The 19,672-nt window shown below is 39.7% G+C and overlaps 1 protein-coding gene across 8 annotated transcripts in view; it reads left to right on the forward strand.

Moving 5' to 3' along the window:
* The window catches only part of LOC309658679 (olfactory receptor 10H1-like), a 119,838-nt gene extending 109,753 nt beyond the window's left edge, over window positions 1-10,085 (forward strand). For 4 of the 8 annotated variants that reach the window (XM_082457527.1, XM_082457528.1, XM_082457529.1 and 1 more), the window contains 2 exons: window positions 7,599-7,759; window positions 8,226-10,085. In XM_082457527.1, the coding sequence (XP_082313653.1) occupies window positions 7,633-7,759; window positions 8,226-9,169 (1,071 nt within the window). In that variant the 5' untranslated portion in view covers window positions 7,599-7,632 and the 3' untranslated portion in view covers window positions 9,170-10,085. Of the gene's footprint in view, window positions 1-1,428; window positions 7,760-8,134 lie in introns of those variants that run through there. The other 4 variants (XM_082457532.1, XM_082457531.1, XM_082457530.1 and 1 more) reach the window with 3 other exon arrangements.
* Window positions 10,086-19,672: the final 9,587 nt, after the last annotated feature.

Here is a 19,672-nt window from a genome sequence, read left to right on the forward strand (position 1 = left end):
ATTCCATTGTATATACGTACCACATTTTCTTGATCCATTCTTTTGTCAATGGGCATTTAGGTTGCTTCCATGACCTGGCTATTGTAAAAAGTGCTGCAATGAACATTGGGGTGCATGTGTCTTTGTGAATTATGGTTTTCTCTGGGTATATGCCCAGTAGTGGGATTGCTGGATCATATGGTAATTCTATTTTTAGTTTTTTAAAGAACCTCCATACTGTTCTCCATAGTGGCTATATCAATTTACATTCCCACCAACAGTGCAAGAGGGTTCCCTTTTCTCCACACCCTCTCCAGCATTTGTTTGTAGATTTTCTGATGATGCCCATTCTAACTGGTGTGAGGTGATACCTCATTGTAGTTTTGATTTGCATTTCTCTAATAATTAGTGATGTTGAGCATCTTTTCATGTGCTTCGTGGCCGTCCGTATGTCTTCTTTGGAGAAATGTCTGTTTAGGTCTTCTGCCCATTTTTGGATTGGGTTGTTTGTTTTTTGTTATTGAGCTGCATGAGCTGTATATATATTTTGGAGATTAATCCTTTGTCCGTTGACTCGTTTGCAAATATTTTCTCCCATTCTGAGGGTTGTCTTTTCTTCTTGTTTATGATTTCCTTTGCTGTGCAAAAGCTTTGAAGTTTCATTAGGTCCCATTTGTTTATTTTTGTTTAAATTTCCATTACTCTAGGAGGTGGATCAAAAAAGATCTTGCTGTGATTTATGTCAAAGAGTGTTCTTCCTATGTTTTCCTCTAAGAGTTTTATAGTGTCCGGTCTTACATTTAGGTCTCGAATCCATTTTGAGTTTATTTTTGTGTATGGTGTTAGGGAGTGTTCTAATTTCATTCTTTTACATGTAGCTGTCCAGTTTTCCCAGCACCACTTATTGAAGAGACTGTCTTTTCTCCATTGTATACCTTTACCTCCTTTGTCATAGATTAGTTGACCATAAGTGCGTGGGTTTATATCTGGGCTTTCTATCTTGTTCCATTGATCAATGTTTCTGTTTCTGTGCCAGTACCATATTGTCTTGATTACTGTAGCTTTGTAGTATAGTCTGAAGCCAGGGAGTCTGATTCCTCCAGCTCCGTTTTTTTCCCTCAAGACTGCTTTGGCTATTTGGGGTCTTTTGTGTGTCCATACAAATCGTGAAATTTTTTATTCTAGTTCTGTAAAAAATGCCATTGGTAATTTGATAGGGATTGCATTGAATCTGTAGATTGCTTTGGGTAGTATAGTCATTTTCACAATATTGATTCTTCCAACCCAAAAGCATGGTATATCTCTCCATCTGTTGGTATCATCTTTAATTTCTTTCATCAGTGTCTTATAGTTTTCTGCATACAGGTCTTTTCTCTCGCTAGGTAAGTTTATACCTAGGTATTTTATCCTTTTTGTTGCAATGGTGAATGGGAGTGTTTCCTTAATTTCTCTTTCAGATTTTTCATCATTACTGTATAGGAATGCAAGAGATTTCTGTGCATTAATTTTGTATCCTGCAACTTTACCAAATTCATTGATTAGCTCTAGTAGTTTTCTGGTGGCATCCTTAGGATTCTCTATGTATAGTATCATGTCATCTGCAAACAGTGACAGTTTTACTTCTTCTTTTCCAATTTGTATCCCTTTTATTTCTTTTTCTTCTCTGACTGCTGTGGCTAGGACTTCCTAGACTATGTTGAATAATAGTGGTGAGAGTGGACATCCTTGTCTCGTTCCTGATCTTAGAGGAAATGCTTTCAGTTTTTCACCATTGAGAATGATGTTTGCTGTGGGTTTGTTGTATATGGCCTTTATTATGTTGCGGTAGGTTCCCTCTATGTCCACTTTCTGGAGAGTTTTTATCATAAATGGGTGTTGAATTTTGTCGAAAGCTTTTTCTGCATCTACTGAGATGATCATATAGTTTTTATTCTTCAATTTGTTAATATGGTGTATCACATTGATTGACTTGCGTATATTGAAGAATCCTTGCATCCCTGGGATAAATCCCACTTGATCATGGTGTATGATCCTTTTAATGTGTTGTTGGATTCTGTTTGCTAGTATTTTGTTGAGGATTTTTGCATCTATATTCATCAGTGATATGGGTCTGTAATTTTCTTTTTTTGTAGTATCTTTGTCTGGTTTTGGTATCGGGGTGATGGTGGCCTCATAGAATGAGTTTGGGAGTGTTGCTTCTGCAATTTTTTGGAAGAGTTTGAAAAGAATGGGTGTTTGCTCTTCGCTAAATGTTTGATAGAATTCACCTGTGAAGCTATCTGGTCCTGGGCTTTTGTTTGTTGGAGGATTTTTAATCACAGTTTCAATTTCATTCCTTGTGATTGGTCTGTTCATATTTTCTATTTCTTCCTGGTTCAGTCTTGGAAGGTTATACCTTTCTAAGAATTTGTCCATTTCTTCCAGGTTGTCCATTTTATTGGCATAGAGTTGCTTGTAGTAGTCTCTTAGTATGCTTTGTGTTTCTGTGGTGTCTGTTCTCCTTTTTCATTTCTAATTTTATTGATTTGAGTCCTCTCCGTCTTTTTCTTGATGAGTGTGGCGAATGGTTTATCAATTTTGTTTATCTTCTCAAAGAACGAGCTTTGAGTTTTATTGATCTGTGCTATTGTTTTCTTTGTTTCTTTTTCATTTATTCCTGCTCTGATCTTTATGATTTCTTTCCTTCTGCTAACTTTGGGTTTTGTTTGTTCTTCTTTCTCTAGTTCCTTTAGGTGTAAGGTTAGATATTTTATTTGAGATATTTCTTGTTTCTTGAGGTAGGCTTGTGTAGGTATAAACTTCCATCTTAGAACTGCTTTTGCTGCATCCCATAGGTTTTGGATCGTTGTGTTTTCATTGTCATTTGTCTCTAGGTACTTTTTGATTTCCTCTTTGATTTCTTCAGTGATCTCTTGGTTATTTAGTAACGTATTGTTTAGCCTCCATGTGTTTGTGTTTTTTACATTTTTTTCCCTGTAATTCATTTCTAATCTCATAGCATTGTGGTCAGAAAAGATGCTTGATATGATTTCAATTTTCTTAAATTTACTGAGGCTTGATTTGTGACTCAAGATGTGATCTATCCTGGAGAATGTTCTGTGCGCCCTTGAGAAGAAAGTGTAATCTGCTGTTTTTGGATGGAATGTCCTATAAATATTGATTAAATCTATCTGGTCTATTGTGTCATTTAAAGCTTCTGTTTCCTTATTTATTTTCATTTTGGATGATCTGTCCGTTGGTGTAAGTGAGGTGTTAAAGTCCCCCACTATTATTGTGTTACTGTCGATTTCCTCTTTTATAGCTGTTAGCAGTTGCCTTATGTATTGAGGTGCTCCTATGTTGGGTGCATATATATTTAGAATTGTTATATCTTCTTCTTGGATTGATCCCTTGATCATTATGTAGTGTCCTTCCTTGTCTCTTGTAACATTCTTTATTTTAAAGTCTATTTTATTTGATATGAGTATAGCTACTCCAGCTTTCTTTTGATTTCCATGTGCATGGAATATCTTTTTCCATACCCTCACTTTCAGTCTGTATGTGTCCCTAGGTCTGAAGTGGATCTCTTGTAGACAGCATATATACGGGTCTTGTTTTTGTATTCATTCAGCAAGCCTGTGTCTTTTGGTTGGATTACTTAATCCATTCACGTTTAAGGTAATTATCGATATGTATGTTCCTATGACCATTTTCTTAATTGTTTTGGGTTTGTTTTTGTAGGTCCTTTTCTTCTCTTATGTTTCCCACTTAGAGAAGTTCCTTTAGCATTTGTTGTAGAGCTGGTTTGGTGGTGCTGACTTCTCTTACCTTTTGCTTGTCTGTAAAGCTTTTGGTTTCTCCATCAAATCTGAATGAGATCCTTGCCGGGTAGAGTAATCTTGGTTGTAGCTTCTTCCCTTTCATCACTTTAAGTATATCATGCCACTCCCTTCTGGCTTGTAGAGTTTCTGCTGAGAAATCAGCTGTTAACCTTATGGGAGTTCCCTTGTATGTTATTTGTCATTTTTCCCTTGCTGCTTTCAATAATTTTTCTTTGTCTTTAATTTTTGCCAATTTGATTATTATGTGTCTCAGCATGTTTCTCCTTTGGTTTATCCTGTATGGGACTCGCTGCGCTTCTTGGACATGGGTGGCTATTTCCTTTCCCATGTTAGGGAAGTTTTTGACTATAATCTCTTCAAATATTTTCTCGGGTCCTTTCTCTCTCTCTTCTCCTTCTGGGACCCGTATAATGCGAATGTTGTTGTGTTTAATGTTGTCCCAGAGGTCTCTTAGGCTGTCTTCATTTCTTTTCATTCTTTTTTCTTTATTCTGTTCTGTAGCAGTGAATTCCACCATTCTGTCTCCCAGGTCACTTATCCGTTCTTCTGCCTCAGTTATTCTGCTATTGATTCCTTCTAGTGTAGTTTTCATTTCAGTTATTGTATTGTTCATCTCTGTTTGTTTGTTCTTTAATTCTTCTAGGTCTTTGTTAAACATTTCTTGCATCTTCTCGATCTTTGCTCCATTGTTTTTCCGAGGTCCTGGATCATCTTCACTATCATTATTCTGAATTCTTTTTCTGGAAGGTTGCATCTCCATTTCATTTAGTTGTTTTTCTGGGGTTTTATCTTGTTCCTTCATCTGCTACATAGCCCGCTGCCTTTTCATCTTGCCTATCTTTCTGTGAATGTGGTTTTTGTTCCAAAGGCTGCAGGATTGTAGTTCTTCTTGCTTCTGCTCTCTGCCCTCTGGTGGATGAGGCTATCTCAGAGGCTTGTGTAAGCTTCCTGATGGGAGGGACTGGTGGTGGGTAGAGCTGACTGTTGTTCTGGTGGGCAGAGCTCAGTAAAACTTTAATCCACTTGACTGTTGATGGGTGGGGCTTGGTTCCCTCCCTGTTGGTTGTTTGGCCTGAGGCAACCCAACACTGGAGCCTACCTGGGCTCTTTGGTGGGGCTAATGACAGAATCTGGGAGGGCTCACCACAAGGATTACTTCCCAGAACTTCTGCTGCCAGTGTCCTTGTCCCCACGGTGAGCCACAGCCACCCCTCGCCTCTGCAGGAGACCCTCCAACACTAGCAGGTAGGTCTGGTTCAGTCTCCCCTGTGGTCACTGCTCCTTCCCCTGGGTTCCGATGTGCACACTACTTTGTGTGTGCCCTCCAAGAGTGGAGTCTCTGTCTCCCCCAGTCCTGTCAAATCCTGCAATCAATTCCCATTAAGCTTCAAAGTCTGATTCTCTAGGAATTCTTCCTCCCGTTGCTGGATCCCCAGGTTGGGAAGTCTGACGTGGGACTCAGAACCTTCACTACAGTGGGTGGACTTCTGTGGTATACGTGTTCTCCAGTCTGTGAGTCACCCACCCAGCAGTTAAGGGATTTGATTTTACTCTGATTGCACCCCTCCTACCGTCTCATTGTGGCTTCTTCTTTGTCTTTGGATGTGGGGTATATTTTTTGGTGAGTTCCAGTGTCTTCCTGTCAATGATTGTCCAGCAGCTAGTTGTGATTCTGGTGTTCTCGCAAGAGGGAGTGAGAGCACGTCCTTCTACTCCACCATCTTGGTTCCTCTCCACATGACTCTTTTTGAGTAATGGTTTTCTCGGGATATATGCCCAGTAGTGGGATTGCTGGGTCGTATGATAGTTCTATTTTTAGTTTTTTAAGGAACCTCCATACTGTTCTCCATAGTGGCTGTATCAGTTTACATTCCTACCAACAGTGCAAGAGGGTTTCCTTTTCTCCACACCCTCTCCAGCATTTATTGTTTCTAGATTTTTTTTAACATCTTTATTGGAGTATAATTGCTTTACAATGGTGTGCCAGTTTCTGCTTTATAACAAAGTAAATCAGCTACACATACACATATGTTCCCATATCTCTTCCTTCTTGCATCTCCCTCCCTCCCTATCCCACACCTCTAGGTGGTCACAAAGCACAGAGCTGATCTCCCTGTGCTATGTGGCTGCTTCCCACCAACTATCTATTTTATGTTTGGTAGTGTATATATGTGCACACCACTCTCTCTCTTTGTCACATCTTACCCTTCCCCCTCCCCATATCCTCAAGTCCATTCTCTAGTAGGTCTGTGTCTTTATTCCCGTCTTGCCACTAGGTTCTTCATGACCTTTTTTTTTCCCCTTAGATTCCATATATATGTGTTAGCATACTGTATTTGTTTTTCTCTTTCTGACTTACTTCACTCTGTATGACAGACTCTAACTCCATCCACCTCACTACAAATAACTCCATTTCATTTCTTTTTATGGCTGAGTAATATTCCATTGTATATATGTGCCACATCTTCTTTATCCATTCATCTGTCGATGGACACTTAAGTTGCCTCCATGTCCTGGCTATCGTAAATAGAGCTGCAATGAACATTTTGGTACATGACTCTTTTTGAATTATGGTTTTCTCAGGGTATATGCCCAGTAGTGGGATTGCTGGGTCGTATGGTAGTTCTATTTGTAGTTTTTTAAGGAACCTCCATACTGTTCTCCATATTGGCTGTATCAACTTACATTGCCACCAACAGTGCAAGAGTGTTCCCTTTTCTCCACACCCTCTCCAGCGTTTATTGTTTCTAGATTTTTTGATGATGGCCATTCTGACTGGTGTGAGGTGATACCTCATTGTAGTTTTGATTTGCATTTCTCTAATGATTAGTGATGTTGAGCATCCTTTCATGTGGTTGTTGCCACTCTGTGTATCTTCTTTGGAGAAATGAATATTTAGGTCTTCTGCTCATTTTTGGATTAGGTTGTTTTTTTTTATTGTTATTGAGCTGCATGAGCTGCTTGTATATTTTGGAGATTAATCCTTTGTCAGTTGCTTCATTTGCAAAGATCTTCTCCCATTCTGAGGGTTGTCTTTTTGTCTTGTTTATGGTTTCCTCTGCTGTGCAAAAACTTTAAAGTTTCATTATGTTCCATTTGTTTATTTTTGTTTTTATTTCCATTTCTCTAGGAGGTGGGTCAAAAAGGATCTTGCTGTCAACCACTGATATGCTTTAAACTCCTACATGAATGTTTATAGTAGCACTATTCACATGAGTGAAAAAACAGAAATAACCTAAATGTCTAACAATGGGTGAATGGGTAAAAAAAATTTAGTCTATCCATTAAGGGATATTGTTTGGTCATAAAAATGAAGTTCTTCATACATGCTACAATATGGATGATCCTTGAAAACATCATACTGAGTGAAAGAAGCCACACCCCAAAGGTCTCATAGTGTAGATTCCATTTAGGTGAATTATCCAGAGCAGGCTAATCCATAGCGATGGAAAGTAAATTAGCGGTTAACTGCCTTTTAAACTTGATATTGCCTAATAAAAAAGATCACATTAAAATAGGTAAGTTATTTATTCATAAAGAGACATTGAAATCTCATTAAATTGACGTTATTTACTGAGCACAGACTATGTACATTTGCTCACTTAATGTATTGATTTAATTATCATAGATAGCACCTATTGTTTTCCAGGTCACAGTCCACAAATAACTCATTTAGTTCTCACAACCATTCTTTGAGAGAGAAATGGAGGTATAGAGAGGTGAAGAAATTGCTCAAGTTTACACAGTGGGCAGAGCAGGGATTCAAAATCGATCAGCTGAGTCCCATACCCCTTTGTCAGATGGCTATGTTGCATTGCCTCAGAACATACAGATGGGCTGCATGAGATCTGGAAAACAACCAGAACATTATTTCTACAGTTTCCTGCTTCGGATGCCTTGCATGAATAACTCCAGAGGAAGAATCGGATTGATCCATGTTAAGGTAGAGATACCACAAGGTAGGTATGTCTTGTGGTATCTGCAGCTCTGGGAAGAACAGAATTTATCAGAAGGGAGCAGGAGGGCAGAGCAGCAATGACTGGAAGGTCTGATGAAGGAACATTTTCATTTTTGCAAACAACCTAGAGGGATAGAAAAGAAGAGTCTTTGGGGACAGCCAGCCATGCGTTCAGGTGTTGGCTCTGCCATTTCGACAGCTTTGCCATAAACAAGTTGCTTAGACTCTGCACCCCAATATTCTCAATGAGTATTCTCAATGAGTATTCTCAAGATACTCAAAACAGAGTGATAAAAGCAGCACCTCCCCCAATACATTGATGAAAGGATTAAATCACAGAGTAGGAACTCAACCAAAGCCACCTGTCATTTATCAGGAGCAGCCCCTTGGGCAGGGCCAGGAATGATGGAAGCTGATGACCTTCCTCCATCCAGTAGCTGACCTCTCCATGTCACACCTCACTGCAGGCACAGTCTCCATGCAGGGAGCCAACCTCTCAGCAGTGACTGAATTCATCCTCGTCGGCTTCTCCATCTTCCCCCACCTTCAGCTGATGTTCTTCCTGCTCTTCCTGCTGATGTACCTGTTCACGCTGCTGGGCAACCTCTTCATCATGGTCACCATCTGGAGGGAGCCCAGCCTCCACACGCCCATGTACCTCTTCCTGTGCGCCCTCTCCATCTCCGAGGTCCTCTACACCTTTGCCATCATCCCGCGCATGCTGGCCGACCTGCTCTCCACCCACCACACCATCGCCCTCATGGCCTGTGCCAGCCAGATGTTCTTCTCCTTCACGTTTGGCTTCACCCACTCCTTCCTGCTCACCGTCATGGGCTACGACCGCTACGTGGCCATCTGCCACCCCCTGCGCTACAATGTGCTCATGAGTCCCCGTGGCTGTGCCTGCCTGGTGGCCTGGTCCTGGGCTGGAGGCTCCATCGTTGGGTTGGTGGTGACATCTGCCATTTTCCAACTCACTTTCTGTGGGTCTAATGAGATCTATCATTTTGTTTGCCATGTAAAGCCTCTTCTGAAGTTGGCCTGTGGAGAAAACGTCTTCACTCTGGCCATGGGCATGGGCCTGGTGTGTATCACTGCCCTGCTGGGTTGCTGTCTTCTCATCCTCCTCTCTTATGCCTTCATCGTGGCCGCCGTCTTGAGGATCCCCTCAGCCGAGGGCCGGCACAAGGCCTTCTCCACGTGTGCGTCCCACCTCACCATGGTGGTCGTGCACTATGGCTTTGCCTCTGTCATCTATCTCAAGCCCAAGGGTCCCCAGTCTCTGGAAGCAGACACTCTGATGGGCACCACCTACACAGTCCTCACTCCCTTCCTCAGCCCCATCATCTTCAGCCTCAGGAACAAGGAGCTGAAGAAAGCTATGAAGAAGACCATCCTCAATAAGCTCTAGCCAGAAAAAAATGTGATTATCTGGGAGGAATTCCTTGGAAATAGCTAAACTGGGTTACTAGATGCTATCATTAGATATGGCACCCTGTAAGCATGTAATAGCCTATATTTGTCTGATGCTTTATGGTTTACAAGGGCCCTTGTAGGCAACATCCAAATGATTGCAAAATGGTTAAATAACATCATGCATGTATCCAGGGTGGAAAGATGTATGAGATGATAACACACGGAAAGTCAGATTCTTTGATTCCTATATGCTGCAAGACCCTTTGTCAGGTATCATTAAACCTGGAATCTGTTCTTCTCCTGCCAGAAACCAGGGTAGTCTAATTACTCCCATCATCATGAACCCACACTACAAAGAGAAATGGAATAGGCCATGCCTCAGTCCTTCTTTAGGCAGCAACAGGTAGCTACAACACAAATTTTGTGAGGCTACAAAAGACTAAGCCAGATTACAGCAGAGGAGAGCAAGGCACCCTAAATTTCAGCATTGCACAGATCTGTGCAATAGCTGTTAGAGACAGTAGTAAGCAGACTCAGAAAAGGTCAGAGAAACCACCATGTTTCAAGTATGAATCTTGAGCAGCTGAAGAGAGACAGAGAAGTCTCTCCAGTTAGGTTGAGGATAAAAGTTCCACCATGAGAAATCACTTTCTCTGTTAGAGGGTGATATTGCACATAGGCCAGTGGGGAACTGTTTGTTGAACCACAATGATGAGGGCAGAGCCCAGGATTAAGTTTATTCCTTATCACAATGTGTAATGATCTCCCATGGGCATGAGAGGAGGTTTTAAAGTTGATCACACATCATAGTACTTTGAATTTGTTGAAAGCATGTGTATTCAAGAGAATGATAAATACGGTACAATATCCCTTGTAAATGAATCTAAAAAAAGTAAACTCATAAAAACAGAGAGTAGAATGTTGATTACCAGGGGCTGAGGGGTGGGGGAATTGGAGAGATGTTGTTTAGGGCATAACTTTGCAACCAGCAGATCAACCAGAAGATAAGCAAGATCTGGGGGTCTAATGTACAGCATAATGATTATAGACAATAATAATTTATCATAAACTTCAAAGTTGCTAACACACTAGATCTTAGTTGTTTCCACCACAAAAAAGATATGATAATTATGTGACATGATAGAAGTGCTAGCTAACACTGCAGTGGTAATCATATTACAATATATAAATGTATCAAATCAGCAGGGTGTATACCATAAACTTACACAATGTTATTTGTGAATCACATCTCAATGTTTAAGAAAGTTTCACTGACAAATTTAAATTGTTTTGGAATATGACTTTATGCACTTATTTTAAAATAGCAATTTATAACACCTAATGGACACTAGTTTATGGTGATGCTGGTGTATGGAAAAACAAAATATAATTGAAATGCACTAGCAGTAAATAAAATTAACCAACGTTTAGAGAAAGAAAATATGAGTATTCATATTTAAGTTGAAGAGTTAACTATACATCATCTGTCCTAAAGCTGAATTTAGTCTTTCTCTATAAGTTGAGCAGTAATAACCTCTATTTAACAATTACATGAAGCCATCTGTGTCTCAAATCCTGTGCTAGTTTCGGGAGTACAGAGATGGGTCTGTTGCTAGTCCCTGTCTTTGAAGAGTTTCCATGGTACTTGGTGGACAGACACACACAGAAATGTCAGGGCTCTCACCAAGATACGGACCAGATGTTAAAGGCCACCAAAAGGGGTGTGACTCTGCAGCTTGGGATGCATCAGCTAGGTCTTCCCTCATTCCCGTACTCCAGTGGCTCTCACTGGTGTCTCCGGAAGACACTTGGAAGTTTCTGGAGACATTTTTGCTTGTTACAACTGAAGGAGGGGGAGATGTGCTATAATATCTAGGGGATCAAGGTCAGGGATGCTCCTCAACATCTTACAATGCACAGAACAGACTCCACCACAAGGAATGTGCCAAACCCAAATGCCAACAGTGCCAAGGACGATAAACCCTGCTGTATTTATTAACAAACATTTATTGAGCATCTACTGTGTGCCAGACACTTTTTTAGATGCTACAGGGGATCCAATGTTGAAGTATTTAGATATGACCCTGATCTCAGTGTTTGCAGTTGAGAAAGGAAGATGTGGCTATTAAACAGATAATCACACTAATTAATATACATGGTAAATTGTGACAAAAGCTATGAGGAAAAGAAAGACGTTACTATGAAGGCTTATAATAGGAGTGATGACTCAGTATGGGAAAATCAGGGAAAGGTTTCCTAAGGAGGTGACATTTAAGGTCAGACCTAAGATTGTGTAGGGTATGCCAGGGGAAGGGTGTTCCAGGAAGCAGCAGCAACATGTGCAAAGCCCCTGAGGTCTGAATGTGCTTGGTTTATTGCAGGAACAGCCAGAAGTTAGAAAGACTGGAGAGCTGGGGAGGGCTGGGATGTAATGTTGAAGATGAAGCATGGATCTGACCACAGGAGAGTTTATACTGTGTCCTAAGTGTATAAGCAGATAGGTCATTTTTCAGGTTTTCCCCTTTGAAAGATCCCTCTGGCTCCTGGACAGAGACAGCTTAGACGGGGTGGGGCGAGGTTAGACAGTGGAGGAGAAGAAAAACATCCTTGAGGAGAGGACTGGGCTTTCATCCACAAGCAAGGCTGTCAAGGTCAACATTGGGGAAGGGCAGAAGAAGAGAAGAGAAGGCAGGAGGTTGCCTCACTCAGGCTGGACTTTGCCTTGAGCAATTAGCATGGAAGCCCACGGTGGCTCCATTAGCGCTGGAATGGGGTGGGGGGTCCCCTAAAGGCTGGAGATCTCTCCATCAGCAGCCTTTCTCTGTGCTCCAGGCCCTTTAATCACCTCTCCGGGCTCTGACCCCACCTTGGGGATACCAAAGCATGTGGCACAGAGGGAACCATTAGAAAGGAATGGCAAACAGCTAGGAATGCAGGGGGTGGGGGAACATCAGAAAATGGAAGCTGAATAATGGAGGGGAGGGGAGGACAGGCCCTCGGGGGGCGGGGTGGTCCTAGCCAGCACTAGTGGGTAGGGGGTTGGTGCTGTCTCCCCTCCTGTGATGTGGAGGGTCGTCACCCCAAGAGTTGTGTTTACACTGAAGTTTTGGTGTTTATTCATATTTTCAATTGGTACATAAGTTAATGGTGGCTTCTATTTTTTGGACTTTTGTGGAGAAAATAAATGCAATGTTTGTGTGTGTGTGTGGCGGGGGGAAGGTAGGAATCTAACAATTCTACCTTCAGGACTAGGGTCAGGCAAGTGAGGCACTCACCCTGACCACTAAATTTAAGGGGCCACCACAAAATTCAGTAGTCAAGATAAATCATGTTTCATGCAATATATTTTTAAAATTTCCCCCTTTTATTTTCCCAGAAGAATTTAAATTAAAAAAAAAACTAAGGTATAATTAATTGAGGTATTCATATTTAAACAATAATCTTGCTTCAAAATCTAATTCTTGTTTCAAACAACTTTATGTTCCAAAACTATTTTTTACATCCAAAATTATAAATGTCCATTTGTTACAAAAACTTTCATTTTGAGTTTTATTTTAAGGCTGTGCCTTGTGTTTCTTTAACTTTATTCCATTACTAGGTACTAGGGATTTCATTTTTTTAAAAAATTTTTATTGGAATACAGTTGATTTACAATGTTGTATTATTTTCAGGGGTACAGCAAAGTCATGCAATATTTTAAAAAATCAAAATCAATGCTAAAATTCACGATGAAGAACATATCAGCATTTTAAATGACAGGATCCAGGGCTGCACTTTCAGGACCCTGCCTTACTCTTCTCACTCTGACCCAGACCTTGAGGTCTAGACTATGCATCTTAGAGAAAAAACTTACATTCACTAAGTTCAACTTCGTTGGTTGTCTTAAATTTACAGAACAACTAATGCTAAATAAAGTAAAGGAGTAAAAACACGGTTTATTTAAATTTCAGAATGCATTGACATTAATCGATCCAACTAGAATGAGTGGATTTTTTTCTCTGATGACCACAGGGAACCACACTGGCGCTTCTTGGCTATAATCCAGAAGTCACCTTTGCCATCAGCTCTTTAAAATCAACAGTGTGATTTTTACCTGTTTCCCAGGACAACCAGTATATTCCACGATGTCTCCAGACATGTGATCAGCTAAAGAGCACTGGCTACACCCCAGGACTGATGTTGGCCACTTAAACATCCGTTGAACATGACAGCTCCAAGAGGGACAGTTCTTTTCTTTCCCCCTTAATACTTCAGCATTTTCATTATTATTTAGAGTTCAATATTTGTTTATATTTTTTCCTTTTAAACATATAATAAAATGTACAAATATGAGGCCTGCCATTGATGATTTTGCCTAATGTATATGCTTGTGCAATGCAATCCCCTTATGAGACATAGAACATCACTGGGCCCCCAAAATGTTCTCTCAAGTCTCTCAATCCCATTCCCGCCCCATACCGGAAGCAACCACTGATTTTGTTTTTGCTTGTTTTACAGCATAGATTAGTTGTCCCATACTAGAGTTTCATATAAATTGAAGCATATTGTGTGTTCTCTTTTACATAGGTTCTTCTTTTTTTTTTTTAAACATCTTTATTGGAGTATAATTGCTTTGCAATGGTGTGTTAGTTTCTGCTTTATAACAAAGTGAATCAGTTATACATATACATACGTACCCATATCTCTTCCCTCTTGCATCTCCCTCCCTCCCACCCTCCCTATCCCACCCCTCTAGGTGGACACAAAGCACCGAGCTGATCTCCCTGTGCCATGCGGCTGCTTCCCACTAGCTATCTATTTTACGTTTGGTAGTGTATATATGTCCATGCCACTCTCTCACTTTGTCCCAGTTTACCCTTCCCCCTCCCCGTGTCCTCAAGTCCATTCTCTAGTAGGTCTGCATCTTTATTCCTGTCTTGCGCCTAGGTTCTTCATGACCTTTTTTTTTTTTTTTTAGATTCCATATATATGTGTTAGCACACGGTATTTGTTTTTCTCTTTCTGAATTACTTCACTCTGTATGACAGTCTCTAGGTCCATCCACCTCACTACAGATAACTCAGTTTCATTCCTTTCTATGGCTGAGTAATATTCCATTGTATATATATGCCACATCTTCTTTATCCATTCGTCTGTTGATGAACACTTAGGTTGCTTCCATGTCCTGGCTATTGTAAATAGACCTGCAATGAACATTTTGGTACATGACTCTTTTTGAATTATGGTTTTCTCAAGGTATATGCCCAGTAGTGGGATTGCTGGGTTGTATGGTAGTTCTATTTTTAGTTTTTTAAGGAACCTCCATACTGTTCTCCATAGTGGCTGTATCAATTTACATTCTCACCAACAGTGCAAGAGGGTTCCCTTTTCTCCACACCCTCTCCAGCCTTTATTTTTGTAGATTTTTTGATCATGGCCATTCTGACTGGTGTGAGACGATATCTCATTGTAGTTTTGATTTGCATTTCTCTAATGATTAATGATGTTGAGCATTCTTTCATGTGTTTGTTGGCAATCTGTATATCTTCTTTGGAGAAATGTCTATTTAGGTCTTCTGCCCATTTTTGGATTGGGTTATTTGTTTTTTTGATATTGAGCTGCATGAGCTGCTTGTAAATTTTGGAGATTAATCCTTTGTCAGTTGCTTTGTTTGCAAATATTTTCTCCCATTCTGAGGGTTGTCTTTTCGTCTTGTTTATGGTTTCCTTTGCTGTGCAAAAGCTTTTGTTTCATTAGGTCCCATTTGTTTATTTTTGTTTTTATTTCCATTTCTCTAGGAGGTGGGTCAAAAAGGATCTTGCAGTGATTTATGTCATAGAGTGTTCTGCCAATGTTTTCCTCTAAGAGTGTTGTGTTTTCATTGTCATTTGTTTCTAGGTACTTTTTTGATTTCCTCTTTGATTTCTGCAGTGATCCATTGGTTATTTAGTAGCATATTGTTTAGTAGCATATTGTTTGTTTTGTTATATTTGGCTTGCTAATGTTTTGTTGAGGATTTTTTTCTTTTATGTTAATCAGAGATATTGCCCTATAATTTTTTTCTGTGTTGTCTTTTTTCTGGTGTTGGTGTCAGGGTGATTTTGGACTTGTTAAATGAGTTAAATTTAAATACTAAAATTTAAATTTATATTAAAATATAAAATATTTAACTTGTTAAATATTCCTTCCTCTTCAATTTTTTGGAATAGTTTGAGAAAGATGAGTATTAAATCTTCTAATATTCTAAATGTTTTGTAGAATTCACCTATGACTCTATAGTTAATTTAATAGTTTAACACCTATTCTGATAAAGAGTTGCAATTTTCTGATTCTGTCTATATATCACCTTCCTCAAAGTTTTGTGTACTTTTGCCTTTTTGTTTCTAATAGGAAATCTCCTTTTAGCATTTCTTCTAAGGCAGATTCACGGTTGTTGAACTCCCCCAGCTTTTCTTTGTCTGGGAAAGTCTTTATTTCTTCTTCATATTTGAATAATGACTTTGTTTTATGGAGTATACTTGGGTGACAGTTTTTATCTTTCATATTTTGAGTATGTCATTCCACTCCCTCCTGGCTTGTAGAGTTTTGGCTGAGAAATTTTCTGATAGCCTAATGGGGGTTCCTTTGTAGGTTACCATCATTTTATCACTGACTGCCTTTAAAATTCTTTTTTGTCATCGAATTTTGACAATTTTAATATGATGTGTCCTGGAGAAGGTCTTTTTGCATTGAGGTAATTAGGTATTCTTTTGGCTTCATGGACTTGTATATCCAGGTCCTTTCCCAGGTTTGGGAAGTTCTCAGCTATTATTTCTTTAAATAATCTCTCTGCTCCCTTCTCTCTCTCTTCTCCTTCTGGAATACCCATTACCCTAATGTTGCCCTTCCTAAGAGAGTTGGATAGCTCTCACTGAATTTCCTCATTTTCTAAAAAGGTTGTTTCTCTTTCATCTTTTACTTGTTTCATTTCTATATTTCTATCTTTGAGCTCACTAATTCTCTCTTCTATAAGGTCTGCTCTATTTCAATGCTTTCTTGTGCCTTCTTCATCTTGTTTATTGAGTTCTACAGTTCCAGAATTTCAGTTTAGTTCTTTTTTAGTTTCAGTCTCTCTGGTAAAGTATTCCTTCTGTTTATTAAATTAATACCTGTCCTCATTGAACTGCCATTCTTAGTTTTCCTGTAGCTTGATAAGTTTCTTCATGACAGCTATTTTGAATTCCCTATCAGTTAGATCACAATATTCTGTGACATTAAGTCTGTTTTCTGGAGAATTGTCATTGTCTTTTTGTGGTGTAGTGTTACTCTGGTTCTTCATAATGCTTGATGAACTGTTCCTCTGCTGGTGCATTTGAAGTAGTCACAGGTTGGAAGTTAGAGGACTTCTTTTGTTATTGTTTGTTTTCCAGGAGGAAGCATTATAGCACAAGTTTTTTCATTTTTCTTACCTGAGATGTCTCTGCTTATATTTGAGAGTTGGCACTTTCCACCCTCCACTGGCTTTATAAGAAGTGTGACTCCATGATTTCCTGCCTTCCTTATCACTTCTTATGCCTCAACTGTTCTGCTTTTTTGCGTCTGCCAGTGTGCTGTCATCACTGTCTGGTGCACTGGGATGGTGGGTTCCTTCCTCACATCTGGGATCCCCTGAGTTGCAGGCTCCACTGCTACAGGGGTAGGAGCATAGGCAGGAGAGCCAGGGTCATGCAGGCACCTCTGTTGAGTCCAGTGTTGTAAGGTTCAAAGGCTCCACTGCTTGAGGGCAGTGACTGGGTTGTGGGTACCTCAGCAGCTGGAGGGATGGGGTCCCAGAACCCACTGTCACTGCTGCCTGGTTACCTGTGGCCACAGGCACTGCTGCAGCTGAGAGACTGGAGCTGTGTGTTCAGCCTCTTCTGCTGCTAATGTTTTCTCTGGGGCTGTGGATTCAGCTGCCACAGCTGGAGGGTCAGGATTTCAGGCATTGACTCAGCTGATCCCTCCGTTCTGCCTCCTTCATGTGTTCTAGTTCACCCACCTTTAGATGTACAGATGTGTGGAATTCTCCAGAGTCTGGGTTGTTGGGCAGGGACACCTTTGTTGAGTTGTGGAAGTTTTACTGGTTGTAGATTGAAAGTGAGAGACAAACAAAGTTTTTCACTTTACCACGATGCTGATGTTACCCCCAAGAAGTGGGTATTTGAAAGTTCCATATTGTTCTCTTCTCTAATTTTATCATTCTTTCTTTGTGCTTCTTTTTCATATTTGTATCAGATATTCTTCAAGATGTACTTGTTCATGTGAGTTTTGAATTCACAATTCATATTTCTTATTAAAATTTTTATCAGATTTTCATCAATTTGTAGATTAGGGCGCTTTTTTGGTTTACATTATTGTATCTTTGGTATCTCTCTCCATTTATTTAGGAATTCTTTTATGTCCATCAATAAAATGCTATAGTTTCTCCCTGTAAATGTCTTATGCATTTTTACTCATATTATACCTAAATGCCTCATAAGTTTTGTTGCTTTTGTGAGTGAGACTCATTTCTATTATACTATGTTCATGAGGTGAATTATATAGAGAAGCTGTATTGTTAGTTGATTCTCAAATGTTTCCTAGATAGATAAACATTATTGGCAAATATTGAAAGCATTGTCTGTTCCTGTCCAATCCTTATACTTCTTTTTCTGTTTGTTTTCTAAGTGCATTGTCTAGGTTCTCCGGTAAAATGCAGAAGAGAAGTAATGAGAGTAGGCATTCTTCCTTTTAAAAATGGGGATATAATTGATATATAACACTATATTGGTTTCAGGTGTACAACATAATGGTTTGACATATGCATATATTGAGAGTGGGTGTTCTTATCCATTCCTGAAGTTAATGGCAATGTTTCTGAATCAAGTCTTGAAGATGGCTTGAGAAGGCCATGGTGGGCTTGGAACCCTGAATGTAACCTAGTAGACGCTGGGCAGGGGGGAGGGTAAAGATCAAACATGAGCAGGGGAAGTTGTCAGGGTGAACTTAATAAGGCTTGGTTGTTGGTATAAGGAGCTATGGATTCTTCTTGAACTCTGGGAGAATCATTCTAGTGTTTTAATCTTGGTGGTGGCATAATCAAATGACTTGGAAGAATATGGATTAGAGGGAGACAGTTAGTGACATGTGGGAAAAAGGTCAAGACCCCTCACAAGAGCCAGTGTTAAATTTTCTGGAATTTTACAAGCTGGTTGTTAAACACAGCTGTTATTAAAACTAAGTTATATAAACATAAAATTAGAAAAATTAGGGTAATCTAGGACTGAGCCCCGTCTTCTCAATTCTGCTTTTTGTCACTGTCAAGAAGACTAATGTGATGTTCTTACCACTGAAACCAATGGTTGACAGGTCTTAAGAAGATACAGATTATAAGGAGATTGATTCTTCTGTCTGAAAGTCAGAGAAGTAAATTTTTAGGGACAAATAATTTGATTAAGGATTTGGCAAGTCAGGAAGTAATACAATCTAGAACCTCAACCCTAGAATGGTAAAAAATACTCTAAATTCATTACTTCCCAATTATTTTATTACTTTTTGTAAGATTAAGCAGGTGAAAAAGTAATAACGTCTAGAACCTAAAAATAATAAATGCTCAAAATCTATCAATTCTCAAATGAAATTGAGTTATTTGTAGTGAGGTGGATGGACCTAGAGTCTGTCATACAGAGTGAAGTAAGTCAGAAAGAGAAAAACAAATACCGTATGCTAACACATATATATGGAATCTAAAAAAAAACAATGGTTATGGAGAACCTAGGGGCAGGACAGGAATAAAGACGCAAACGTTGAGAATGGACTTGAGGACACGGGGAGGGGGAAGGGTAAGCTGGGACGAAGTGAGAGAGTGGCATGGACATATACACACTACCAAATGTAAAATAGATAGCTAGTGGGAAGCAGCCGCATAGCACAGGGAGATCGGCTCCGTGCTTTGTGACCACCTAGAGAGGTGGGATAGGGAGGGTGGGAGGGAGAGGCAAGAGGGAGGGGATATGGGGATATATGTATATGTATAACTGATTCTTTGTGTTATACAGCAGCAACTAACAACAATGTAAAGCAATTATACTCCAATAAAGATGTTTAAAAAAAACCTGCAAAAAAATCTATCACTTCTCAATTATTTTATTACATTTTACTATTATCTATACTCTTGAGGGCCTTCACAAGTATTGTATATGTATTGTGGAAATAGTATATGTAAGGGTGTGCACATCTCTTTAACTACTTCAGCCATAGAGAGAGTCTTTACAACACAGAAATTGGCAAATGCTAGCATATCAATGGAGGTGAATCTAGAGGCAGTAGGAGAGGAAGGAGGCTCATTGAGATAGAGACTTGGGAATAGAGAGAAGGAAAATCAATACCCTGGAGAGATCTAGAAAGTAAATGGGACAGAATTTGGACACCAAATTCAGTTCTGGCAAAAGATTTGTTTCCAAAGACGACAGAAATAAAATATCAGCAGATATAGTTAACATGTTGAAAGAACTACCTCAAA

Source organism: Balaenoptera physalus (genome assembly GCF_965194825.1).
Source record: "Balaenoptera physalus genome assembly, chromosome: 3".
Taxonomy (NCBI): Eukaryota; Metazoa; Chordata; class Mammalia; order Artiodactyla; family Balaenopteridae; genus Balaenoptera; species Balaenoptera physalus.